The sequence below is a fragment of the Anneissia japonica genome, unplaced genomic scaffold, assembly GCF_011630105.1.
Source record: "Anneissia japonica isolate Jap-2015-1 unplaced genomic scaffold, ASM1163010v1 scaffold287844_len763494_cov143, whole genome shotgun sequence".
Taxonomy (NCBI): Eukaryota; Metazoa; Echinodermata; class Crinoidea; order Comatulida; family Comatulidae; genus Anneissia; species Anneissia japonica.
This window is the reverse complement of record NW_022739814.1, coordinates 459700-482812: the sequence shown is the minus strand read 5'-3', so window position 1 is coordinate 482812 and position 23113 is coordinate 459700. Positions and strand designations below refer to the sequence as shown.

The 23113-nt window shown below is 37.0% G+C and overlaps 1 protein-coding gene across 3 annotated transcripts; it reads right to left on the bottom strand.

The window, feature by feature from the left end:
• Positions 1-4887: 4887 nt before the first annotated feature.
• On the bottom strand, positions 4888-22421 carry LOC117118059 (protocadherin-18-like). Of its 3 annotated transcripts, XM_033262550.1 has the most exons (3): positions 22294-22421; positions 10151-10275; positions 4888-9550 (listed from the first exon to the last, which is right to left on the bottom strand). In XM_033262550.1, the coding sequence occupies exon 3, from the start codon at positions 9496-9498 to the stop codon at positions 7342-7344; it is 2157 nt and encodes a 718-aa protein (XP_033118441.1). In that variant the 5' UTR covers positions 9499-9550; positions 10151-10275; positions 22294-22421; the 3' UTR covers positions 4888-7341. The 3 variants fall into 3 exon arrangements, with proteins under 3 accessions (XP_033118441.1, XP_033118443.1, XP_033118442.1); XM_033262552.1 differs by lacking the exon at positions 10151-10275 and having other exon boundaries at positions 22294-22348; XM_033262551.1 differs by lacking the exons at positions 10151-10275; positions 22294-22421 and adding an exon at positions 12079-12133.
• Between the last annotated feature and the right edge of the window lie 692 nt (positions 22422-23113).

The window sequence follows — 23113 nt, the reverse complement described above, 5'->3', positions numbered from 1 at the left end:
CAAATTTCCTAAGTAAATGTAGGCAATGTGTTTCCGTTAAAGGCTTTGTGTCGTCATGGGTGTCTGTTACATATGGCGTCCCACAAGGTTCGGTCCTTGGACCAACACTCTTTCTGACTTATGTTAATGAACTTTTGGAAAATTTAGAGAGTACGGGTAAACTCTTCGCTGATGATGGTAAAGTTTACATAAATATTAGATCTTTATCTGATGCTGATATCCTTCAAGAAGATATCCACAAGCTTGTTTATTGGAGTAACAAATGGTTACTCCGTTTCAATGACACAAGATGCAAGGTTCTCTATTTAGGTTGAAAAAAAAACCAGAAGTATCTTTACTCTATGGGTCAGACACTTCTTTCAGAGGTCACTGAACAAACAGATCTTGGGATCACAGTAACTCTAGATTTGAAATTTTTCACTCATATATCCAAAGTTGCTGCCAAAGCAAACTCAATGGCTGGCCGTATAAGGAGAGATTTTACTTACATGGCTAAGAGTATGTTTCTTCTACTCTATAAAACCCTCATTCGGTCTCACATATAGTACACAGTGGAGGCGTGGGCTCCCCACTATAGAATGGATATCTTAGCATTATAGAAGGTGCAGCATAGGGCGACCAAACCGGAACTCCAAAACCTTTCATCCGATTTACGTTTGCGGGCCTTAGGACTTTCTTCTTTTGAAGAACGACGTGACCGAGGTTGATTGAAGTGTACAAAATTCTTCACAATCTCAAGAATATAGATTCTCAATGTTTTTTTACTCTTTCACATCCTGCACAGAGGGCTCGTCACACTCGGCTCAAGAACGAGTGCATCCAGTGTGTTAGTCAGGACGGGAGTTGTTTTTATACTAGAGAACGAGAGGAACGAGTAGCTAACTAATGTTTGCCCCCTGTAACCGAGAAAACAGAACGTGTTTCAGTGTTAAGAGTGGTACTAGACGTTTCTTTAGCTGAAATCGGTACGAAACAACGGGAGGAGGGGTTAATACTTTGGGTTATCAAGACTAAAGAGTCTGGGGGTGATCGAGCGGAATGGGATACAGTGGAACCATAGTTTCGTACCTATTGGGTGCAGTGGGAGGCCCAGCAGTTACGTGATTGTGTCTTGTACCGAAAGTGGCAGTCAGACGTTGGACAAGAGGTTATCTGGAAGCTAGTTGTACCCAAATCTTTACGAGAAGGGATTTTAAACGAGGTTCATGGATTTGTAACAAGTGGACACTTAGGTGTATATAACACTGCAAAGACGCTGAGAAAACGCTTTTACTGACCACGATTGATGGGGAAGTGAGGGCCTGGATCCGTAGGTGTACGAAGTGCGTACAGTGGCAGTAACCACTGCCACTGTACATCACCCCATCAGCTAAAGTCAACCCAACATAAATGGTCTGTTTCTAATCCACTTGAACGAGCAGCAACTGTGTTAAAGCGCAGCGCCAGAAGGCAGAAGCGACTCTACGAGAGAGTGGCACAAAAACCAGGATTGAAGGTGGAACAGTTTGTTTGGAGGTTCGATGAAACAAAGAAAAAGTGTATGTCTCCTAAGTTGGAATGTAGGTGGAAAGGACAGAAACTAACTAACTGAGGTTACGTTCCGGATTAAAGGAAGTCGTGGAAAGGTGGTTCACTTCGACCATATTAAGCCCTATGTTGGTGAGATCCCAGGTAAAAATTCCAGTTAGACCATTTGGAACTGGAACCAGTTACGGGTTGTGCTTTTGGACAATTCAACTGGTCCCTATTCCAACTGGTTTTTAAATTCCAATTCGACCAGTTGGAACTGGAACCAGTTGCGGGTTGTGTTTTTGGAAAATTCAACTGGTCCCAGTTCAAACTGGTCCCAAATTCCAGTTGGACCAGTTGGAACTGGGACCAGTTGGTGTTGTGTTTTTGGACAATGGTGCCAGTTAAAACTGGTCCTAATTCCAACTGGTTTTAAATTCCAGTTGGAACTGGAACCAGTTGAGTGTTGTGTTTTTGGACAATTCAACTGGTGTCAGTTCCAACTGGTCCCAATTCCAACTGGTCTTCAATTGATCCAAGTTCCAAATGGTTCTCAATTGGTCAAAGTTCCAACTGGTCTTCAATTGGTGCCAGATCCTTTTTGTAAAATAACAATGGCTTTAATCAACTCCTGTAGGCTTACAAAAAAACACTGAGTTTAAGATATACAAACCATAATTTCTTTAATTAAAAACTGGTTTAAGTCTTCTGCTACACATACTGTACCTCAAATTCAAGCTTATTCTACAGTCCTTCGCTTTACAGTCCTGTATAAATCAGCATTTTTGTCTGTAATGTAGGCCTATTATATTAAAGCATCACTAGAGTTTATTACTGTATATAAAACAATAATCAAAAGAACCTTGTGTGTTAGCATGCATTAACCAGCATTCTTTGTATATTGAAGCAGCTGTTCACAATGATGCTTTTTCATGTCGATGGTAGCAAGCTAAATTAAAATTCTAGCTAAAAGATCAGATAGTATGAATTCTGCAGTTGAACAAATCAAGCTTGAAATATTGAATCACTTTGGCTTGTACTATTTTTTTTTCGGAGTTTTACACTTTCTGAAAGATATGACAATAACAAAATCTGAAATAAGGATAATAATGGCTAACTTATATATAGAGCACATATTATGGAAACCTCTAGGCGCTTTTAGACATGAAAAAAACATGCCTAAAATGTAAAACAGAGCATATGCATTTCATTGTGGTGGGCATTTCAAAACACTTTTTTGAAAAAATAAAAATGAATGAAATATCAGACTATACAGGTCAATTATAAGAAATTAAGGGGCAGGGGAAATGGCCTTTTGTCAATTGAAATACCTATGCTCAATATTTATTTTTAAAATAATCTTAATTAAGGTGACATATGTGTTGTAACCCCTCGAAATTAATGTATAATTATGATATGCATAATGTACAGTAGCTAAGATAAGTAAGAGACTAGCAGTTCTTTTTTTTCAAAAGTGAATTATCAGTTTCTATTCCTGTTTTTTTTTTTTTTTTTTTTTTTTTTTTTTTTTTTTTTTTTTTTTTTTTTTTTTTTTAGTTTTCAAAAAAAAAGTTACAAATTTCAGTGTCCCTTATAGGCCAAATCAAAGGGTATAAATAGAACAAAAGTGTATACTCCCGTTTATAGAAACGTCATAGCTGTGTAGAATGCCCGCGTTCATTTGTGTACTGACGTATGCCCGCTATTTACTTGGCAAGTAGAAAAACAGACATGGCAATGGTACAGGACGTTGGTGGGCATACAAATGACAGCGGGCTTCTTACACTGGCTGCGTACATTGGCTCTTTTGTTCCATTTCCAGTTGTCCTAATTACATACACATTAAATTTGATTACTGATCTCCCTCTAATAAAAGACCGCTCTAATTAAAGACCACCTCTAAATAAAGACCACTTTTTATGGTCGCAAATTGACTGTCTTATTTTTCTAATTCTAACTAGCGACCGAAGCTGCTAAAGAAAATGAAAATCCTGGTCCCAATAGTGGTCTTTGATTGGAGGGAGACCCGTATTTAATAACCGTCATCATATAGTAACTACAGTACATATAATTTATTTGGAGCATGTTGCTAATCAGAACCTAGAACCAGTAAACTTAAAACATAAAGAAAACATTACATTCACCTTTGACTAAAGCAGGTAATTTTCTGTTTGTTCAATTAACTGCCACAGACACTGTAAGGCTTTAAACAAACAAAATACTTCCCTACACCACCACACTTGATTGAGTTTTTAACATACATCAACTTTCAGCAAATAATAATTGCTAGACTAGACTTTAACCCCACCCCGGTTTAGGCCAGGCCCTACCCCTAAACACCAACTTTATTTAAATAAAGCATGCACTTGATAGCTTATATTATAATAATTATGAGAACACGGCCTAATTAAACAGGCTATGAAGGCTGCAGTTTAGCTAGGCCAACAAGGGCCCTATGGCCATATCCCTAAGGCTACGCTAGCCTATAGCCTATCTATATCCTCACTGAGGATAAATAGCTGGCACAGAGAGAGAACAGTGTGAAACTGTCTATGCCTATGACTATGTCTATGCATTATGCACAAATATGCCAGGCCTGGCCTAGGCTAGGTCTCTCCAAGTCTGTCTTACTACCACTACCCACTACTGTATCATGCCTAATTATGCCATCCCTAGTAGTAACCCACATTAACTGAATAATAAAACAAACCTATTACCTCCATAGTGGATAATACTGCTAAACTACCTTCCAAGAATGTATAAAGTGACTTAACTCCACCATCATGAATTAAAAAACACAGTACTCAACTGAAGTGACAAATCAGAATTGAGTGCAATTCGAGATACTTCCTGATTCTCTAGTAACAGGTTAACTGTCTGATAGATAACATTATTTTGCCCTCAACCCAAAATCATTGTTAGATGGATATGTGTATGGTAGGGAGATTAAGTTTAGGGAAACTGCAGTCCCGTCGGGTACCCCCCCCCCACCCCTGTCAGGGAGGAAAGCCACAATTCGTTTCAGATAAAACAGATATGTATTCTCTACATAGGCAGATTCTAAATATAAAATCGATTTAATAAGTTCATTGAGATTTGGCCCAGTTGGGATGTGTTGGGATTTCCAACTGGTCCCAACTGAATTTATACCTGGGAAGGGTGGCCTGCTGAACCAGAGCTAGAAACCATAAAGAAAACTGTGCCCTTTCCAACAACGGAACCAGATGACGAGGCACCAGCAGAAGCAGAGGCGGAACACGAATTTGGTATTTCCCCAGGATCACTAAGGTCATGGAGAATGGACTAATCCAGATAGAAAGTGGATCACCCAACCTTAGTTTAATCAATTAGATTTTCCCTTCAGTGCCCTGTTGTTTTGGCCAAGATATGCAAATTAACTACTTACAGTTAGGCAGAGGGGAAGGATTAATGTTTGAGAATTCGTCTTGGACGGTTGCATTGACTACCAGTAGTAAAGCGGCTGATCCGTAAGACTAGTTGTAATTATTTACTGAATCTGAGGTACTGAATAAAGAGTTGAACTCAAAAGAGAATTATAATTTAGTTCGTTACTATTTAGTTTATTTGTGTTGCTGAAGTCACAGGGCCCTCGTGGTCATCCTGTAAGGACCAGGTCCGTTACAATATCAACAACCAAGTTAGGTCACGTGACGCCAATCGTTACATCCCTCTATTCTTAGTATAGTTTCAATGACAATTTTTAAAAAACATTTTATTCACATTCAATATGAATACGAAGTAATAGACTTAGATGTACTTGCAGATATTATAATCATTCATTTTACCAACCGACGATATTCTATACACTGATTATATGACAGACTGTTTTGACAAAATCAATAAAACATTAAAAACCATTGAAATTAAATAATTGAATTGCTCATTCAACGATCAAAAACAGATCGATGTGTATTTCCTGATTTACAGACATTTCTACCCAAAAAATCTTTAAACTTTACTAGCCAATAAATGGTCATGTCTGCTAATAGACAGTGATTTTTTTTTTTCTACTTAACATTTTTAATTGAAACATTGTAAGTAATAACTGTGTCCGAAGTACTCGTAATTATTGCGTCCGTGCATTTCTGAACTTTTAGATATGTGTATGTATATTTATTATTTTGAACCTTGGAAAAATAATGTCATGTATTTTAGGTGAAAATAAAGAGAAACTTAAGAATCAGTACTCGTATAAATAGGGGAATACAATTGCTACATCGCATCTCAAATAGGCCTAGCCAGATTCAATATTACTGTGTTTTTTATACTTTCAAAGACCATGCTGTACGTAAACTGTGTCTAGTCACAGAGATATTATCACAACAGTCCATTAATTTTCAAACTGTCTTGACTAACAAGACCTATTTTAGAGTTTTAGCCTACGTCGTCGTAGCTTCACCCTCGCGTAAGTACTGCAGCTTTTACTCGATAAGCCACTGAAAACAACCTCTTTTGCGAGGGGTCAATCATGCATATTCATATCAGTTCACCTAAGTGTACTAAAATAGCGCTCTCTATACTTTCTGGCTTAAATGTATGGGAAAAAACAATTGCACTCCGCTACTTTATAGGAAATCTATTAAGCAATGCATAGATACAAATCTGGACTGATAGTAATAATTTACTGCATATTATAATCTAAAATTGTTAATAACTTAAAAATAATAAATAAACAGGTTTGAAATCCATTCAAACTGTCCTTTCTCTAATGTAACGACTTTACCGCTTTACTCTTTTGGAGGTGGATAAAGTTTGTTTGGTTTTTTTTAATTATTTTTATTTTAAGACACTTTTGCGTTTTCTGCCCCAACCATGGCGATATTATGGTGGTGGGTGGAATCTCAAGGCACTTGGCCGCTATGTTTAGTGTCTCCATCACTCCTTGTCAACATAATTACATCGTCGTAATTGTTGTATTCCGGGTAGGATCTCTGACCACAATAAAATCAAACTCATTCAAACAATGCAACCCTCCCTTCCCGCCCACCTTCACAAAAAACCCCCAAAAAACTAAAAAACCAAAAAAAAACCTGGATAGACCCCGATTTGAGTGCTCTATTAGTATCACCTTGTAAATCCGTCGTCTATCTGCCTTCAATAAACCAAGAACTGACAAAATAATTAAAACGGTAAAGACCTACCAAAATCAAACGCATCACATGATTATTAATGTTATTTTGTTGATGGTTTCTTGCTCTTCAAATGATCATATTTTTATATTGGTACTTTACGTTATACTTCCATTAAGTAATTAATACCGTATTTTAGTCTCCGAACCTAGATTCTGAAATAATAATGGCCGATGGAAACAGATGTATACATTGGATATATTAATTTAATAAAAGTACGATGTATCCAGTGTATTATAATAATGTATTATTGCTCAATATTCTTGCCCCAAAACTAGAACTAAGAACCAGGATGATGCCCTTCAGGGTATAGCACTATAGATTACAGTTTTAAAAAAAAAATAAATTGTACAATATTCACAAATGGATTCGCGTACAGGATCATTTTTGGTGAGGATGGCATTAAGTATGCATTTGTATGCGGCAAGGGCTCGACGATACTCTTGGGCTACTCTTGCAATAGGGCTCTTCAGTTACTGTTTTAGCCGCGTTATTAAGCCCTGTCCGGACAATCAAAGTTGATTTGACAAAAAACATGTGACATGTCTAAATATGGTCATGATGAAATCACATCACGACTATATATATTCACATGACTATAAATAAATGACTATAAATGTTCATGCAACTGTTTTCTGAAAAACAAAATGATAATCTTGACAAAACTTTATAAAATATGTTCTTATAAAAAGTGCACTCGTTGTTTTTCATAGACATACATACCTTGGAGGCAAAGGGACTCGTTTGCCGAACAATCGGATGGTGCAGTTGCAGGAATGAAAAATATGTCATTGATTGGTGTTGGGAAAGCAGTAAATGGAGCATTTTCATTAATGTCTTTGATGAGAATTTCGATAATAACATAATTAGTTTTAGCTGGAAGGCCAGAATCCGATACAACCACTGTCAATCTGTAGTTATTCTTTTCCTCATTGTCAAATTGTCTTTTGCTATATATTTGTCCGGTTAAGCGCTCAATAATAAAATTTTCACTAGATTCTAACAAAGAGTAACTCAATTTTCTATTCATTCCTACATCTTCATCCGTTGCAGCGACTTGACCAATCAACGTTAATGCGGCTGCGTTCGCTTCAATTTCGAAGATGTACTTTTCCTGGAGAAAATACGGCTGATTGTCATTCTTATCTAAAATCTGCACTACGACTAACGTTGTATTGCAAAGCTGTGGTGTGCCCTTGTCGCAAGCAGAAGCATAAAATGAGAGAGACGCGTTTGATTCTCTGTCTATGGATTGCATGGCAGTGATTTCTCCACTTAAAGGATCTATCCGGAAGTAGCCGGCAGCTTCTTCAAGTGTATAAACGATCTCCGCATTTAATCCTTCATCGTTGTCAATAGCAATCACGGTGTCAACAGAGTAGCCAAGATCATTATTTTCGGGCATTACAAATCTGTTTACTGGACTTGTGAAATATGGTGTGAAGTCGTTGACGTCCGTCACAATGATATTTATCTGAAGGACAGTGGTTTTCCTATTGTTCTCGTTCCCCCTGTCTTGCGCAATGATGGTCAAATTATACTCAGGTATCTTTTCTCTGTCTATTTCAGATCCTGCTGTAAAAGCGAAATCGAATGGAGCAGAGGGGTCTGGTATAAACTTAAAATGACCATGTGTTCCATCGATGGTGATATCAAATTGGCCATTCTCACCACTATCTGCGTCAGAGGCCAAGAGAAGCCCAATAAAGAATCCCACATTGATTGATTCTGGTATCCGTATGGTGTTGCCTTCCCGATAAATATCTGCTGAATAGCTTACCTCAAGAACAGGAGCATTGTCGTTCACATCTGTAACATCTATGGTAACGGTAGTAAATCCAGAAATTGAATTCTGACCTTTATCCTTCGCTTCTATTATCATTACAAACACGCTGTTTCTCTCGTGGTCTAGATTCTTTATTGTGCGTATCACGCCATCATCTGGGTCAATTTCAAAATGTTCTTTCACAATAGAAGTAACACTGCTGCCAAATGTATATTCAATTTGTGCATTATTGCCTTCATCAGTGTCTTCTGCGTGTAGATTGAGGATTTCATATCCAACTGGCACATTCTCTGGCACAGATTTTCTGTACTCGGATTGCGTGAATTGCGGGGAGTTGTCATTAGAATCGACGACATTCAGATAGACATGTGCTGTTCCTTCTCTTCTTGGAGTTCCGTTGTCACTCGCCCTAAGAACTATTATGTACAGAACCCTGGTCTCTCTATCAAGAGGTTGTTTGATTTTTAGGTGAACAGTCTTTGCCCCATCGAGAGTAACTGTCATAACAACACCGAACATATCATTGTATGTACTGTCAAGGCTGTAGGTGTGAATGCCGTTCACACCGACATCTGCATCCCAAGCGCTTTCCATTGGAATTTCTGTACCAACTGCTACGGATTCAGAAACGTCTATATGATAGACTGTATATGGAAATATAGGATTGTGATCATTAATGTCGTGAAGCTTAATCAACACCCTTTTTACTTTTATCATGCTGCCGTCTGTGATCAAAATTCTCAAATCGAATTGGCAGTCGTCGTTGAGATTTTCACTACATTTGCCAACCTCCCGATCTATTACCTCTGTTGTATACAATACACCATCATAGTTGACAGCAAATGGAACTGAATCGACTTCTTCTAAAATACTGAAGGAGGCGCCAGAACTGACCTGAAGTCTTAAATCTTCTACAAGGTTTCCTACCAAACAAAACACGGGCTCTTCCTCATCTATGTTGTAAACTATATCATGTTGAGCTTTCGAAGGACAAACGAAAAGTTGAAATATTATAAAGAAAACAGAACCAGAAGTCCAAGAAAACATCGCCATGTTTACAATTCACTACAAAATGTATTCTAGAACAGCTCTTGCATCAAATAGTCTGTGGAGAGAAGAATGTCTCTAAATTAAACGTCCATATGTATCAAAGCTTCACAGATTTTAATTATAATTTTTAAAGTGTCGAAATTTAATTATTCAGTGTAATATTGACATTTTATAGTAATTATATAATGAATTGCTCAGTTTTATATAAGCCATTATACCACCAAGGATGACTATTTGACCACAGTAACGCTACGGGCGGTGAACCACTAAACATTATAAAGTTCGCCGACACTGCGGGCAAACACACCATACGAATGAGAATAAAAATCTTGCTCATTTTACGATATGAAAAATGACGAAAATGGATGCTTCTATTTAACAAAGAATGCAGCGGGTAATGCAAGTGCTATTACGATGTGAGTTTCCGTTTGAGTGTTTTTTCGGTAGTATTTGAGGACGTACTGAGTATTCGGTACGATAACACGTCAGGTAGGGCAAAAAAAATCACTCCTATGATATTTACCTGAGGCAAACTCACATCGTAAAAGCGAGGTAATAGCACTTGCAGTACCCGCTGCTACTTTGGGATCGGATTCATCACTAGCCACCAAGCGCAAGCTCGGTGGTCTAGTGGTTAAGACATCAGGCTAATTACCTTGAGGTTGTGGGTTCGATCCCACCTGAATCACTTGCGTTTTTTCACGCTCACGCTAGTATTTGTTTGACGATACTGAGTATTCGGTGTGATAACACGTCAGCAGAGAGGGTAAAACATCACCCCTACAAATATAATAGTTTATCATTCGTTCATTCGTTCTATGAAGTCTACAAGTTAACATTTACTATGAATCACATTATTGTTACTGACCGTGACTGAGACACAATTTAAAAATTGAAGTAGCCATCAATAAATTCCACTTTGATGGAATCCAAATATGCCATAAGACAACGTCCTATGCTTTCGTTCCTCCATGGTCTAACAAAGAGGTATATATGCCTATACACTACATTCATTTGATCAGGAACGTCTATTGTATTATTGTTGGCCAGAACTGATGTGAACCTGCTCAGGACAAAGCACGGGATGAACCACATGAGTTTGTTGTAAATTTTACCATGATTGATTTTAAAGCCAATGAAAAAGGAAGACAACTATCACATTTTTCCTATACCTCTGTGTTATTTAGTATATCGGGGTCTTGTACCTGGGATGAGTTACATTATGCAAGTAATATACTGATTATGTTGACAAACGGGATGAACAGTTCAAAGAAGTAGGCCTATCATATCGCCTTTTAACCAAATCACGGAATAGGTCTATAATTTTACCTGATCAAGGCGCTACTACGACCTGATCTGGCCTATGTCAGCTACACACAAGTCAAAAACATAGATCTATATATTATCTTACTTAGTAGTAAAATAATTAAGATCAAGAGGCATAGGTTAAACAAAATATAATTTTCTTCTGGGAAATTTGAATTTCTTGTGTTGCATACCGAAAAGATTTCCAAAATGTTTTACCAGCTCATATTACTATATGTGTTTTATTTACTATAATAATGTAGGCCTACATACAATCATAGAAAGTCATGCGCGGCGATCATTACGTAGTATACACAATAAGTATGACGCTATTATTATTTAGTATACTAGATAATAATAATATAGGCATACTAATACTTTGCGATTACTTTATGTAAACTCGTGTTGTTAGCGTCACATTCAACGAAAACACCAGTTTTATTCACTTTCTTAAGTAGGCCTGTTATGGTATATAAATGAAAATTGCTATAAAAATAAGTCCAGTTTTTCCATACCTGTTCCAAATTGTTACGGTAGTGATTATTTGTCAATTTAGTTGTGAAAAATGTAATGGAGAAATAGACACTGCTGTGATGCTTCACCGAGCCTAAAATTTCCCATACGTAAAACAACATAGACAGACAATAAGATAAGGGTCGCTGATCTTGTTCATTAATTTTTTTTTCAATATTTTTGTTACGAATATAGGATGCATAATATACCACTATTGCTCCTAGCAGGCTCAAAGGTGTTTGATATCTATCACACTCTAGCGGAACTGTCTCTTATACACATCTCATGTGCTGTTCCTTCTCTTCTTGGAGTTCCGTTGTCACTCGCCCTAAGAACTATTATGTACAGAACCCTGGTCTCTCTATCAAGAGGTTGTTTGATTTTTAGGTGAACAGTCTTTGCCCCATCGAGAGTAACTGTCATAACAACACCGAACATATCATTGTATGTACTGTCAAGGCTGTAGGTGTGAATGCCGTTCACACCGACATCTGCATCCCAAGCGCTTTCCATTGGAATTTCTGTACCAACTGCTACGGATTCAGAAACGTCTATATGATAGACTGTATATGGAAATATAGGATTGTGATCATTAATGTCGTGAAGCTTAATCAACACCCTTTTTACTTTTATCATGCTGCCGTAAAACCTGTCTCTTATACACATCTGCACTTGCAGTACCCGCTGCTACTTGGGAATCGGATTCATCACTAGCCACCAAGCGCAAGCTCGGTGGTCCAGTGGTTAAGACATAAGGCTAATTACCTTGAGGTTGTGGGTTCGATCCCACCTGAATCACTAGCGTTTTTTTCACGCTCACGCTAGTATTTGTTTGACGATACTGAGTATTCGGTGTGATAACACGTCAGCAGAGAGGGTAAAACATCATCCCTACAAATATAATAGTTTATCATTCGTTCATTCGTTCTATAAAGTCTACACGTTTACATTTACTATGAATCACATTATTGTTACTGACCATGACTGAGACACAATTTAAAAATTGAAGTAGCCATCATTATTGTTTGCCGAATTGGACGTTGGTCCATGTTAAAAGAGCCACAATATTTTCTATGTGATGTAATGTATGCGTTGCAAATGATATAATAAATTGAATTGAATTGAATTGAATTAAATTCCACTTTAATGGAACCCAAATATGCCATAAGACAACGTCCTATGCTTTCGTTCCTCTATGGTCTAACAAAGAGGTATATATGCCTATACACTACATTCATTTGATCAGGAACGTCTATTGTATTATTGTTGGCCAGAACTGATGTGAACCTGCTCAGAACAATGCACGGGATGAACCACATGAGTTTGTTGTAAATTTTACCATGATTGATTTTAAAGCCAATGGAACAGGAAGACAACTATCACATATTTCCTGTACCTCTGTGTTATTTAGTATATCGGGGTCTTGTACCTGGGATGAGTTACATTATGCAAGTAATATACTGATTATGTTGACAAACGGGATGAACAGTTCAAAGAAGTAGGCCTATCATATCGCCTTTTGACCAAATCACGGAATAGGTCTATATATTTTACCTGATCAAGGCGATACTACGACCTGACCTGGCCTATGTAAGCTACACACAAGTAAAAAACATAGATCTATAAATTATCTTACTTATTAGTAAAATAAATAAGATCAAGAGGCAAAGGTTAAACAGAATATAATTTTCTTCTGGGAAATTTGAATTTCTTGTGTTGCATACTGAAAAGATTTCCAAAATGTTTTACCAGCTCATATTACTATATGTGTTTTATTTACTATAATAATGTAGGCCTACATACAATCATAGAAAGTCATGCGCGGCGATCATTACGTAGTATACACAATAAGTATGACGCTATTATTATTTAGTATACTAGATAATAATAATATAGGCATACTAATACTTTGCGATTACTTTATGTAAACTCGTGTTGTTAGCGTCACATTCAACGAAAACACCAGTTTTATTCACTTTCTTAAGTAGGCCTGTTATGGTATATAAATGAAAATTGCTATAAAAATAAGTCCAGTTTTTCCATACCTGTTCCAAATTGTTACGGTAGTGATTATTTGTCAATTTAGTTGTGAAAAATGTAATGGAGAAATAGACACTGCTGTGATGCTTCACCGAGCCTAAAATTTCCCATACGTAAAACAACATAGACAGACAATAAGATAAGGGTCGCTGATCTTGTTCATTAATTTTTTTTTCAATATTTTTGTTACGAATATAGGATGCATAATATACCACTATTGCTCCTAGCAGGCTCAAAGGTGTTTGATATCTATCACACTCTAGCGGAAACCACCGATAAATACAAAGAGACAAAGGCAAAACTAACAGCACATTTCATTCTGATGAAAGACAAGGCTATGGCGATATACCTTTTTAGGAAATGTACCTAACGTTAGCCAAGCACCGTGAGTACGATGATATAGACATCCAGGCATGTCCCAAAACAACATAAGCCAACTGGACTATCCAATACAGTACATACAGTTTAGGAATGATCCGTGAAGAATACTTGTACGGTAGAATACCTGTAGTAAATCACAGTGGTAGACCGACCGCACCGATCATAATCGAAGTTCCTACATTTTCCTCTCTGATCGACACAGGATCATCAAATAATGTTGTAGATGCAAACATATATAATAAAATGGTTGCTGTCAAACTAACTCCAACTAATGTTAAAGCATATAGTTATGATACTACACACCCAATGCAGTTCGTTGGTAAATTTGAAACAGTGATAGGTACAAAAACGCATGGCAGTATCAACGGTGTACGTTACCGAATCTAAGTAATGCCACAGCACAAGAGCTTGGACTGGTAAGCGTACACATAAACAATGTCATCGGGGTAACTACTCCACAGGTTAACACAACAGATCAAAAGATACTAGATATACTGGATGGATATAGTGAATAAGCACACACATGTCTTCACAGGTGTAGGAAAGTTGGCAGGGCATATGGTGAAGCTGATTATCGACGATCAAGCAGTTCCAGTAGCTCAATGCCAAATGAGAATTCCATTTCACATGAGAGATCGAGTCAAGCAAGCTGTTACAGACCTAGAAATCCGGGGAATTGTAGAGATAATTCTAGAAAATCAGGCAACTCCATGAGTAAGCCTTGTAGTTGTTGTCCCAAAAAGAAATGAAAATGTACGATTGTGCGTTGACATGCGAAGACCAAATACTGCAATACAACGGATTGACATCTAATTCCAACTGTACATGACATTAGTTATGATCTGAAAAATGTATTTTTTTCCAAATTGGACCTTAATGAAGCATTAACGCAGCCTCAGAATTGTTCCAGCATATATATTTCATCAACACCTGGCATTAAATGTGCCAGAAACCTGCCTGATGATATTTTGATTTTCAGTGAAACACGTGAAGAACTTGGCGAAGCTTTACATAAATTCTTACAGCGCTTATCCGAGAACAATTTCACATTCAACCCTCAGAAGTGCGAATTCCTGAAAAGAGGAACTAGGATTTTTGGTCAAGTATTTTCCAAGCGCGGTACGAAACCGGATCCTAACCGAATCGCTGATTTGGAAAAGGTGTCTATACCAAGCAATGTTAGTGAAGTTCGCAGCTTTCTTAGAATGGTCAACTACAGTTAGAGGAATCGACAATTTCAAATTTTCAAGATGAGTTTGGACATTTGGATGGACAAATGTTTATGGAAAATTCTCCTAAGGATAACATTTACAAGACTATGAGTGAAAAAAGAAAGGTTAGGAGTTTGCAAAGAAAGTAGAAGCCAAGTGTAGGCAGAAAGGATAGTTAGATATTTTGGACATGTGTGTAGATAAAATGAAAGAATATCAGATCAAGGATAGAAACTTGGATCCTCTTAGACAGCAGATGTTAGTACAGACAGAGAAAGAGGATACACAGATAGTCTGTAAAGATGGTGTCTTATTCAGACAGGTTTTCCCTAAAACTCCAGTCTGAACCAATAGAACAGTTGTTGGTTCCAAAAACGTTTCGTAACTGTGTGTAGAAAGTCTCACATGATATCCAAATGGCAGGTCACGTGGGTAGAAAGAAGACGTTAGATAGGCTCAAACAAAGATTCTTTTGGCCTGAAAGTTAGAAAGGATGTGGCAGTTATTGTAGCACTTGTGAGAGTTGTCTGAAAACTTTCAAAGTATAACACTATGTTAATAATTAGCGAACCATTTCAATTGGAACTAAGTATGTTAGGGAATAAGTATGTTGTTGTCATATGCGACTAAATATCCCGAGGTTATTCCGCTGAGGAGCATCGAAGCTACAAATATAGCTGATGAGTTGGTTAAGTTGTTTTCTAGAGTAAAAGTGCCTACTTCTTCGTACCATTCACAAACAGATGGTTTGGTTGAAAGATTCAATGGTACTTTAAAGTCCATGATTAGGAAGTTTATTGTGGAAGATCCCCGAGAATGGGACAAGATAATTCTGTATCTTTAATTGGCTTATTGGGAAGTTCCACAGGAGCCTACAGAGTTTTCCCCATTTGAGTTGTTGTATGGTTAGAAGGTGCGGGGTCCACTTGATGTAATGAAAGAAATGTGGACGGGCACAGTGACAGGCTCTCAGAGCGTTGTGTCACACGTCGTTATGATGATAAATAGATTAGCCTTAGAGCAGGCTCAGAAAAAGCAAAAACAAACATATGACTGTAAGTCAGTTTGTAGAGAGTTTAGTCCAGGTGATGACGTTTTGTTGCTTTTACCATCTAGTAACAATGTAACAATTAGAAGCAAAATGGCGGGGTCCGTAGAAGATTTTGAGAAAGATGGGTCCAGTGCATTATGAGGTAGAAACTAATGACAAACGGAAGTCAACCTATCATCTAAACCTTCTTATGAAATTCAATCGTAGACCTATGAAGGCTATGATAGCTATAACGGATGCAAGTGGACAGGACGAAGGATAGGGATGTTACTTGGTTAAAAGGTCCTTGTTCTAATTTGGATTATGATGAAGGGTTGGAGGAAGCACAGCTTCAAGATTTGGCTGAAGTGTTTTCAGAGGATGAGTCAGTGTTACAGGATAGGCCTGGGAAAACTACCGTGATAGAACATGATATTGAAGTGGAACAAGAAGTGCATCCAGTTAGACCTTATTCCACAGGCTAAGTTAGACAAAGTAAAGGAAGAGGTAGAATCTATGTTGGAACTTGGAGTAATAGAACAGTCTAACAGCCTTTGATCTTCTCCCTACCTAATGGTACCGATGCCAGATGGAACAGCTCGCTTTTGCGTAAATTACAAAAAAGTTAATAGTTTGAGCAAGTTTGATGCATATGCAATGCCAAGATTAGAAGACATAATAGGCAGAGCTGGTCCAGCTAAGTTCATAACTAAGTTAGATTTATGCAAGGGTTACTGGCATGTTCCTTGAACAGAAATGTCTCACAACACCAATGGGTTTGTACCAGTTTAAGTGTTTACAATTTGGCTTGCATGGGCTCCTGCAACATTTCAAAGAATGATGAATCGTCTTTTACGAGGGAAAGAAGGCTATGCAGCAGTCTATATGGACGATTTTGTGATATTTAGCCCGGATTGGGAAAGTTAAGTCTACTAAATCCGAGAAATATTTTAGACCCTCAAGCAGGCCAACTTGACAATAAAATCAAGCAAGTGTAGTTCTGCACATAGCAAAGTGCATTGTTTGGGGTATGTGGTAAGAGAGGGGATGATGCGACCTCAAAAACCTAAGATAGAGGCGGTATTAAATTGGGACCAACAGAAGACTAAAAAGGATGTCAAATTTTTCCTTGGCTTGACAGGGTACTGCCGTAAGTTTGGGGTCAGTGCATTTGTCTGAAGTTCCTTTGGTCAGAAGTAATTAATTCAAAGATAGATATATTTGAAGAAAACACATGTTCGGGACCACGATGTGGTTAAAAGTGGGAGGGGGGACGAATTGAAAAAAAACATAGTCTTGGGCCGTAGGCCCAACCCTTGGTTGGGAACCAGGGGGCGAAGCCCCCGGAAGCTCTGGCGCCTATGACCTTTTAATAAATTTTAAGCAATGCAATTGACATTTATTTCCATACGAAATTTTCAAAATATCCAGTGGCGGATCCAGTAATTTGAAATAGAGCTGGGCCCAAAGAGACTTCCACAGATGGAGAGTGACCACCTCAGCCCCACCATAGTTCGGGCTGAAGTAAGGAAATCTTCTGATTATGGCACCTCTGTAGTTGGTAGGAAATGGCATTCTCAGACTAAATTTGAATATAATTTTAATTTTTCTCCACTTTTACATTTCGATAAAAAAAAATAGGGATGGTGGGCCGGCTGGGCTCCTTGAATCTGCCACTTAAATGCTCATCATAAATAAATTTAAAATTATGTTTTTAGTCGATCATAATTATGCCCGCTTATATGTTTCGTGTAAACTAACATTCATAAAAATAATGTTTTATTATCTAATGATTAGCATGTGACGTATTCAAAATTCGAACCATGAAAAACAAATTAGATAAACTTAAAACAGTCATTAATTTAGTTTTGCTTAATATTAATATTGCGACTACACTAATGTGAGTGGAAATAATACTGTCTAATTTACGATCAAACAGGACTAGCGAGATAGGGAGCACACAAAACAAGCATTTTGATTTCACAAACATAAAGGTGATTTACTTTTATCATTATCAGTGGCGGCTCCGAAAATGGCACTCTCAGACCTAAATTCTTCGGACCAAAGGCCCTTCGGACCAGTGGACATTTGGACCAAAGACCCTTCGGACCAAAGGTACGCACCCGGCTTTTTAGCGAGTTCAATTTGAGTTTGGACAAACTATTTGTGCCGATTTCCGTCCAGACGCGTCTGGAAGAAACATATCGTAGCACCATTCTTTTAAATGTCTTACCATTATTAGCATATATTGAGTTCCTATTTATGTCCATTAAAATATAGTAAACAATAATTTTACAATAACACGAATCTACAAAATAATGGACGAGGTCACGCGCGCTACAAAAGCAACACATTTCATTATTCAAATTACGTAAGTAGGCAGCAGAGTATCTAGTATGCAGTGGCGTAACGACTATGTGCTCCAATTGACTAAAGCCGGGGGCCCTGAAAACTCAAGAAAACCCCAGCAAATTCAAATATTTTTTTAAAAACAAATAACCAAGGACCATTTCCAAGCCAAATTCTGCCGAGTGATTGGGACATTTTTATTTTCATGACTATCGCCAGTGTGCGTTTTATTAAAATGAATATCCATAAATATTTGTTGATTTTGATTAGCTCGTTTTGTTTAGTATTTATTGTAAGATGCCTATGTTTATTTGTGGTAATTCAGTGGCGGATCAAGGACTTTGAAATAGAGGGGCCCAGGGAGGGACTTTGACAGATGGAGGGTCTATAACACCTCAGCCCTTTGGTTGGGGCTGAGGTAAGAAAAATTACGAAATGGCACCTCTAGGTGGCCGGAAATGGCACTTTCAGATTTAAAATTTTTATATAATATTCCTTTTTTTAATGATTTTGAAAACTTTAGTAAAGTCGGGGTGGGGGGTGGGGGCTTGAATCCGCCACTGGATATCTTAGTTAAAATCAAGTATACTTTTATTGGTCAAATCATGATACATAAACTTAAAATGTTCATGTGTTAAAATGCGTCATAGAAAGCTAACAACGCCGCCCCACCACCTTTTGCGGCCCCGGGGTCTGTGCCCCAAAGGGCCCTGTCCAGACCCCTTTTGCTACTCCACTGTCAGTATGTAGTAGGTAAGTGGCACGTATCACTTGAGTGAGTGCGGCTGATACAAGCTCGTATATGTGCACTAAATATAATCGAAAAAATCTATTATAAATTGACCATCACTAAAATAAGTCGATACGTAACGAATTAGGAATGTCCCATCCATCGCAACATTTTAGCATGTATTGTTTATTCCATTTTCTACCATATGCTTTACCAGTAGGCCTAGGTCTATCTTACTTGCTTCACTTTAACTTTTTAAAGAAAATTATTATTATTATTATTATTGGCTCATGTTCTTCTTATTTAAAAGGTAATCTGACTTTCGTTTGCAAAGGTCTTTCTAAAACTATATAGTTAAAGATGTGGCAGTATTCAATATTATGCTTTAGAATATTCTGTTATGTATATATATGACAATACTTGCAGTATTTCCTAGACTGAGCTTCACATGAGTATTTAAATAATAATTCTGTGAAATCCATAGGGAGTGATGGTCGTCGACGTCCGGACCCCAGCCCCCACACCAAACCGTACTTATGTTGGAGTGCTTTTTAGCCAGCAAACAAAGTTTACCAGATAGAGTCAGCAGCCTTTTGGGGTGTGGGCCATATATGAGAATTTTAGGCTAATATTATTATTATTGGGTTTTAAGTATCTCAAAAGATGGGAGGGTGATAGGACAGAAGACAGTTCTCAAAGTCATTTCATTTTATGTCATTTATACAGGAGTTTGTTTTTTTTCTGCAAACATCTGGTCCCGCCCCAGCCTTGCGCAAAGGCCGACGAAGGCGGTCTTTTTGCGAGTTATAATAATAATAATAATAATAATAATAATAATAATAATAATAATAATAATAATAATAACAGTAATGATAATGATAATAACAGTAAAAATAATATAGTAATAATAATGTTTATTTTCCTTTTGATGCCAAATTGGCGTTTCATACAATATCGTCAAAAGTCAAGTGGCGCAGTGCAAAAGTCAAGTGGCGCAGTGCAGAATTCAAGTAGCACAGTGAAAAAGTTAAGTGGCGTCGCACGCATTTGAGTTTGCACGACGCCACTTTAGATTTGCAGATTGTTTATCCTTTTGGCGTGATATCGCCAAAAAAACAACCACAAGTGGCGCAAAGCAAAAGTCAAGTGCAGTGCAAACGTCAAGTGGCACAGTGCAAAAGTTATGTGGCGCAGTGCAAAATTCAAGTGGCGGCACACGCATTTGGGTTTGAACTGCTCCACTTTAGTTTTGCACTGTGCGACTTGACTTTTACACTGTGCCACTTTAGTTTTGCACTATGCCACTTGTGGTTTGTCCTTTTGGCGTTCGAAACACGATATGGTTAAATAATTACATTTTCAGGATATTCAAGAAGTATTCAAGGACAATCATAAATTTCCTTGATTTTCCACTACTGGAAAATGCTCATTCGTTTTTCCAGGACTTTCAAGGAATTTAAGGGTACATACTAACCCTGTTATAAACAATGGGAGTATTTTAAAAGCGAACAAGCAACAATAACGCATTGTTCCGTTATAATTGGATATAGATTGAAGAGCACTTACGAGTTTAGTGTTACTATAATCTACAAAAACATGTTAATTATGCACTGTAACAACGTAGGATTTAAACGCAAAGCTCCGTGCAATGTTGTCCTATCTTTCTTGACAAGTTTAGAATCTAAACCATTAGTAAGTTATTTGGACATCACAAAATTACATACTACATTAAGTGTCGGAGATTTTATAAGAGTAAGGAGAATTTCTCCTACCTAAATATGATTTAGGGATTTCACGTGATCTCAGATCTCAGAAACATAACCATAAACCTTAACATTGCTGTCTGAATTCTTTTTTGTTTCAAAAGATAGCTAAATAAGTCTCTGAATTCGTTAAGATTTTTAAAAATTAAGAAAAGCAGAAACTTTATAGAAATTTTAAATCTGAGAGTGTCATTTCCGGCCTCTAGTTATTGATGGTGACATAATCATGAATTGTCTTACCTCAGCCACAACCATGGTGAGGTTGAGGTTGTCTAAACCATGTATCTATGAAAGTCCCTCCCTGACCCCTCTATTTTCAATTTCTGTGTCCGGCCATTTGAAAGGACCACACTTAGGCTTTAATTTGCAATACTAATTGGATGGCCTTTCTTCCATGTTTTATATTTAAGTTATTCTGAGTCAGTAAATCCATTGTAAATGTAACTACTTCAAATTTGTACAGCATTATTTTTGTCAGATTTTCTTCTCAGAAATCTATTAAGTCGGCCAATCTTATGCTTTTCCATTTTATTATCACTACGTGTATCGTTCTAACTCTGTTTCATTATTCTACAATTATCATTTCAAAATAACATGTCTTGGTGAAAAGGGATGATCCTATGCCTCCTCTGGGTTTATAGCCTCTCTACCCAACACAGATTCATTTGTTTACGTTATCATATTTTTTAAAAATATATATTTGAATTATATGTATATATTTAACAGTTGAAATGCGCAGAGATTACCATACTTCTTTACATACATACATTTGATATGTGTATGATATATATGTATAATAATTATGTGGATGTGTATCGTATTCTAACAGTAACCGGAAGGTCTTGGGTTCAGGTCCCGATGGGGAATAATATTTTTCTCAAATATTAATTATTATCTTTATTTATCACCAGTGGAGTTGTTTCTTCATACCTAAGTAACACTTATATTACTTATGATTATTCATTGCGTATTTCGCAATACATTGTGAAAAGATTAATATTCCTGGTAGAAAAAAAATGATATTGATATAATTCTTTGACAACAAAGCATGCATAAAAATTATTCTGTGATTGTTGAAATAAAGGTGGGATATACCTACGAAAAAGAACAAAAAAATCGGTCACCTAATCCTGTAGAATATGTGAATTCAGGTAGGTTCTCCCGACCTCTAGCATTAGTGGGTAAATTTTCCCCTACGACTATTATTAGCTTGATGCCTATCAAAAACCAAATATTAATTAACCAAAATAATTCGTCCAGTATTTGTAGCTTTTTGTGGGCTCCGTCCCCTGGACCTCACTCAGATAGCTAACTATATAATTATTTCTCCTTGATGATACTATGGAGGTGGGTCAGTTTGTTAAACATAAACAATCTAGCCAAGATAATTCATAAACGATACATTACTAAACAACCATGAAACTAATGGATGCATATTCAATAATATAAAACAAAATCAAATAGAACTATGCCTACCTTTGATCCTCACAGTGTTAATGACAGAACATCAGCTTAAACCTCTTGGGCTTGTGCAACTTCAGTGTGTTTACGAGGGCTGAGTTGGTAAGACTGGGAAAATTCACTAGTCTATCTTAGCTGCTTTTTGCAGGTACTTCTTGACACATAATCCATACTTCCTTCCTGCAGAATATGGGAATATAATATTGTTCACTAGCTGGGTTACGCCAGGGTGTGCCAAAAAATATTGTTTACGTTCGAGAAACATTATAGTAACTATTCCACTCAAATGGAAACAAGGGTAAAAAACAGGTTTTGTCAGAAATGTCGGGAACCCTATTGGAATAACTGTAACATGTAATGAAGATGAGATCTTGTTAAATAATCTTAAAGCAAAAATGATTTACCAAATTGTTGTGAAAATTGATAGGCAAAAGTCATACGTCGCAAAAGAAATTTAATGAGGAATTTGATATAACGGAGAATGAATGGAGGGATATATATTCCTAGCTAGTCAGGAAGGTAAATTAAGAATATTCCAATATAACATAAACACTAGCAGTTTCTAATAGAAAGTAAACTGCTACGAGTATGCAATTCATGTAAATACTAATAGATACTTCAGTACATAAAATGGTGTACTGATTTTTAGTTTCAGTATTAAAGGTTGGTAGAAATGTATTATTTGGTGACTTATAAGAATGGGTTTCAAAAATTTTGTTTACAACACAGTATTAAAATCTGTTCTAACAAAAAAATATTTAAAACTTTAAATATTTTCTCAATACTTAAAACTGTTTAAGAAAGTGGCTAAATGAAGAACATGCTTCACAGAAAT

Coding starts and splice junctions, on each gene's coding strand:
- LOC117118059 (XM_033262550.1), bottom strand. CDS start 9,498: ATGGCGATGTTTTCTTGGACTTCTGGTTCTGTTTTCTTTATAATATTT.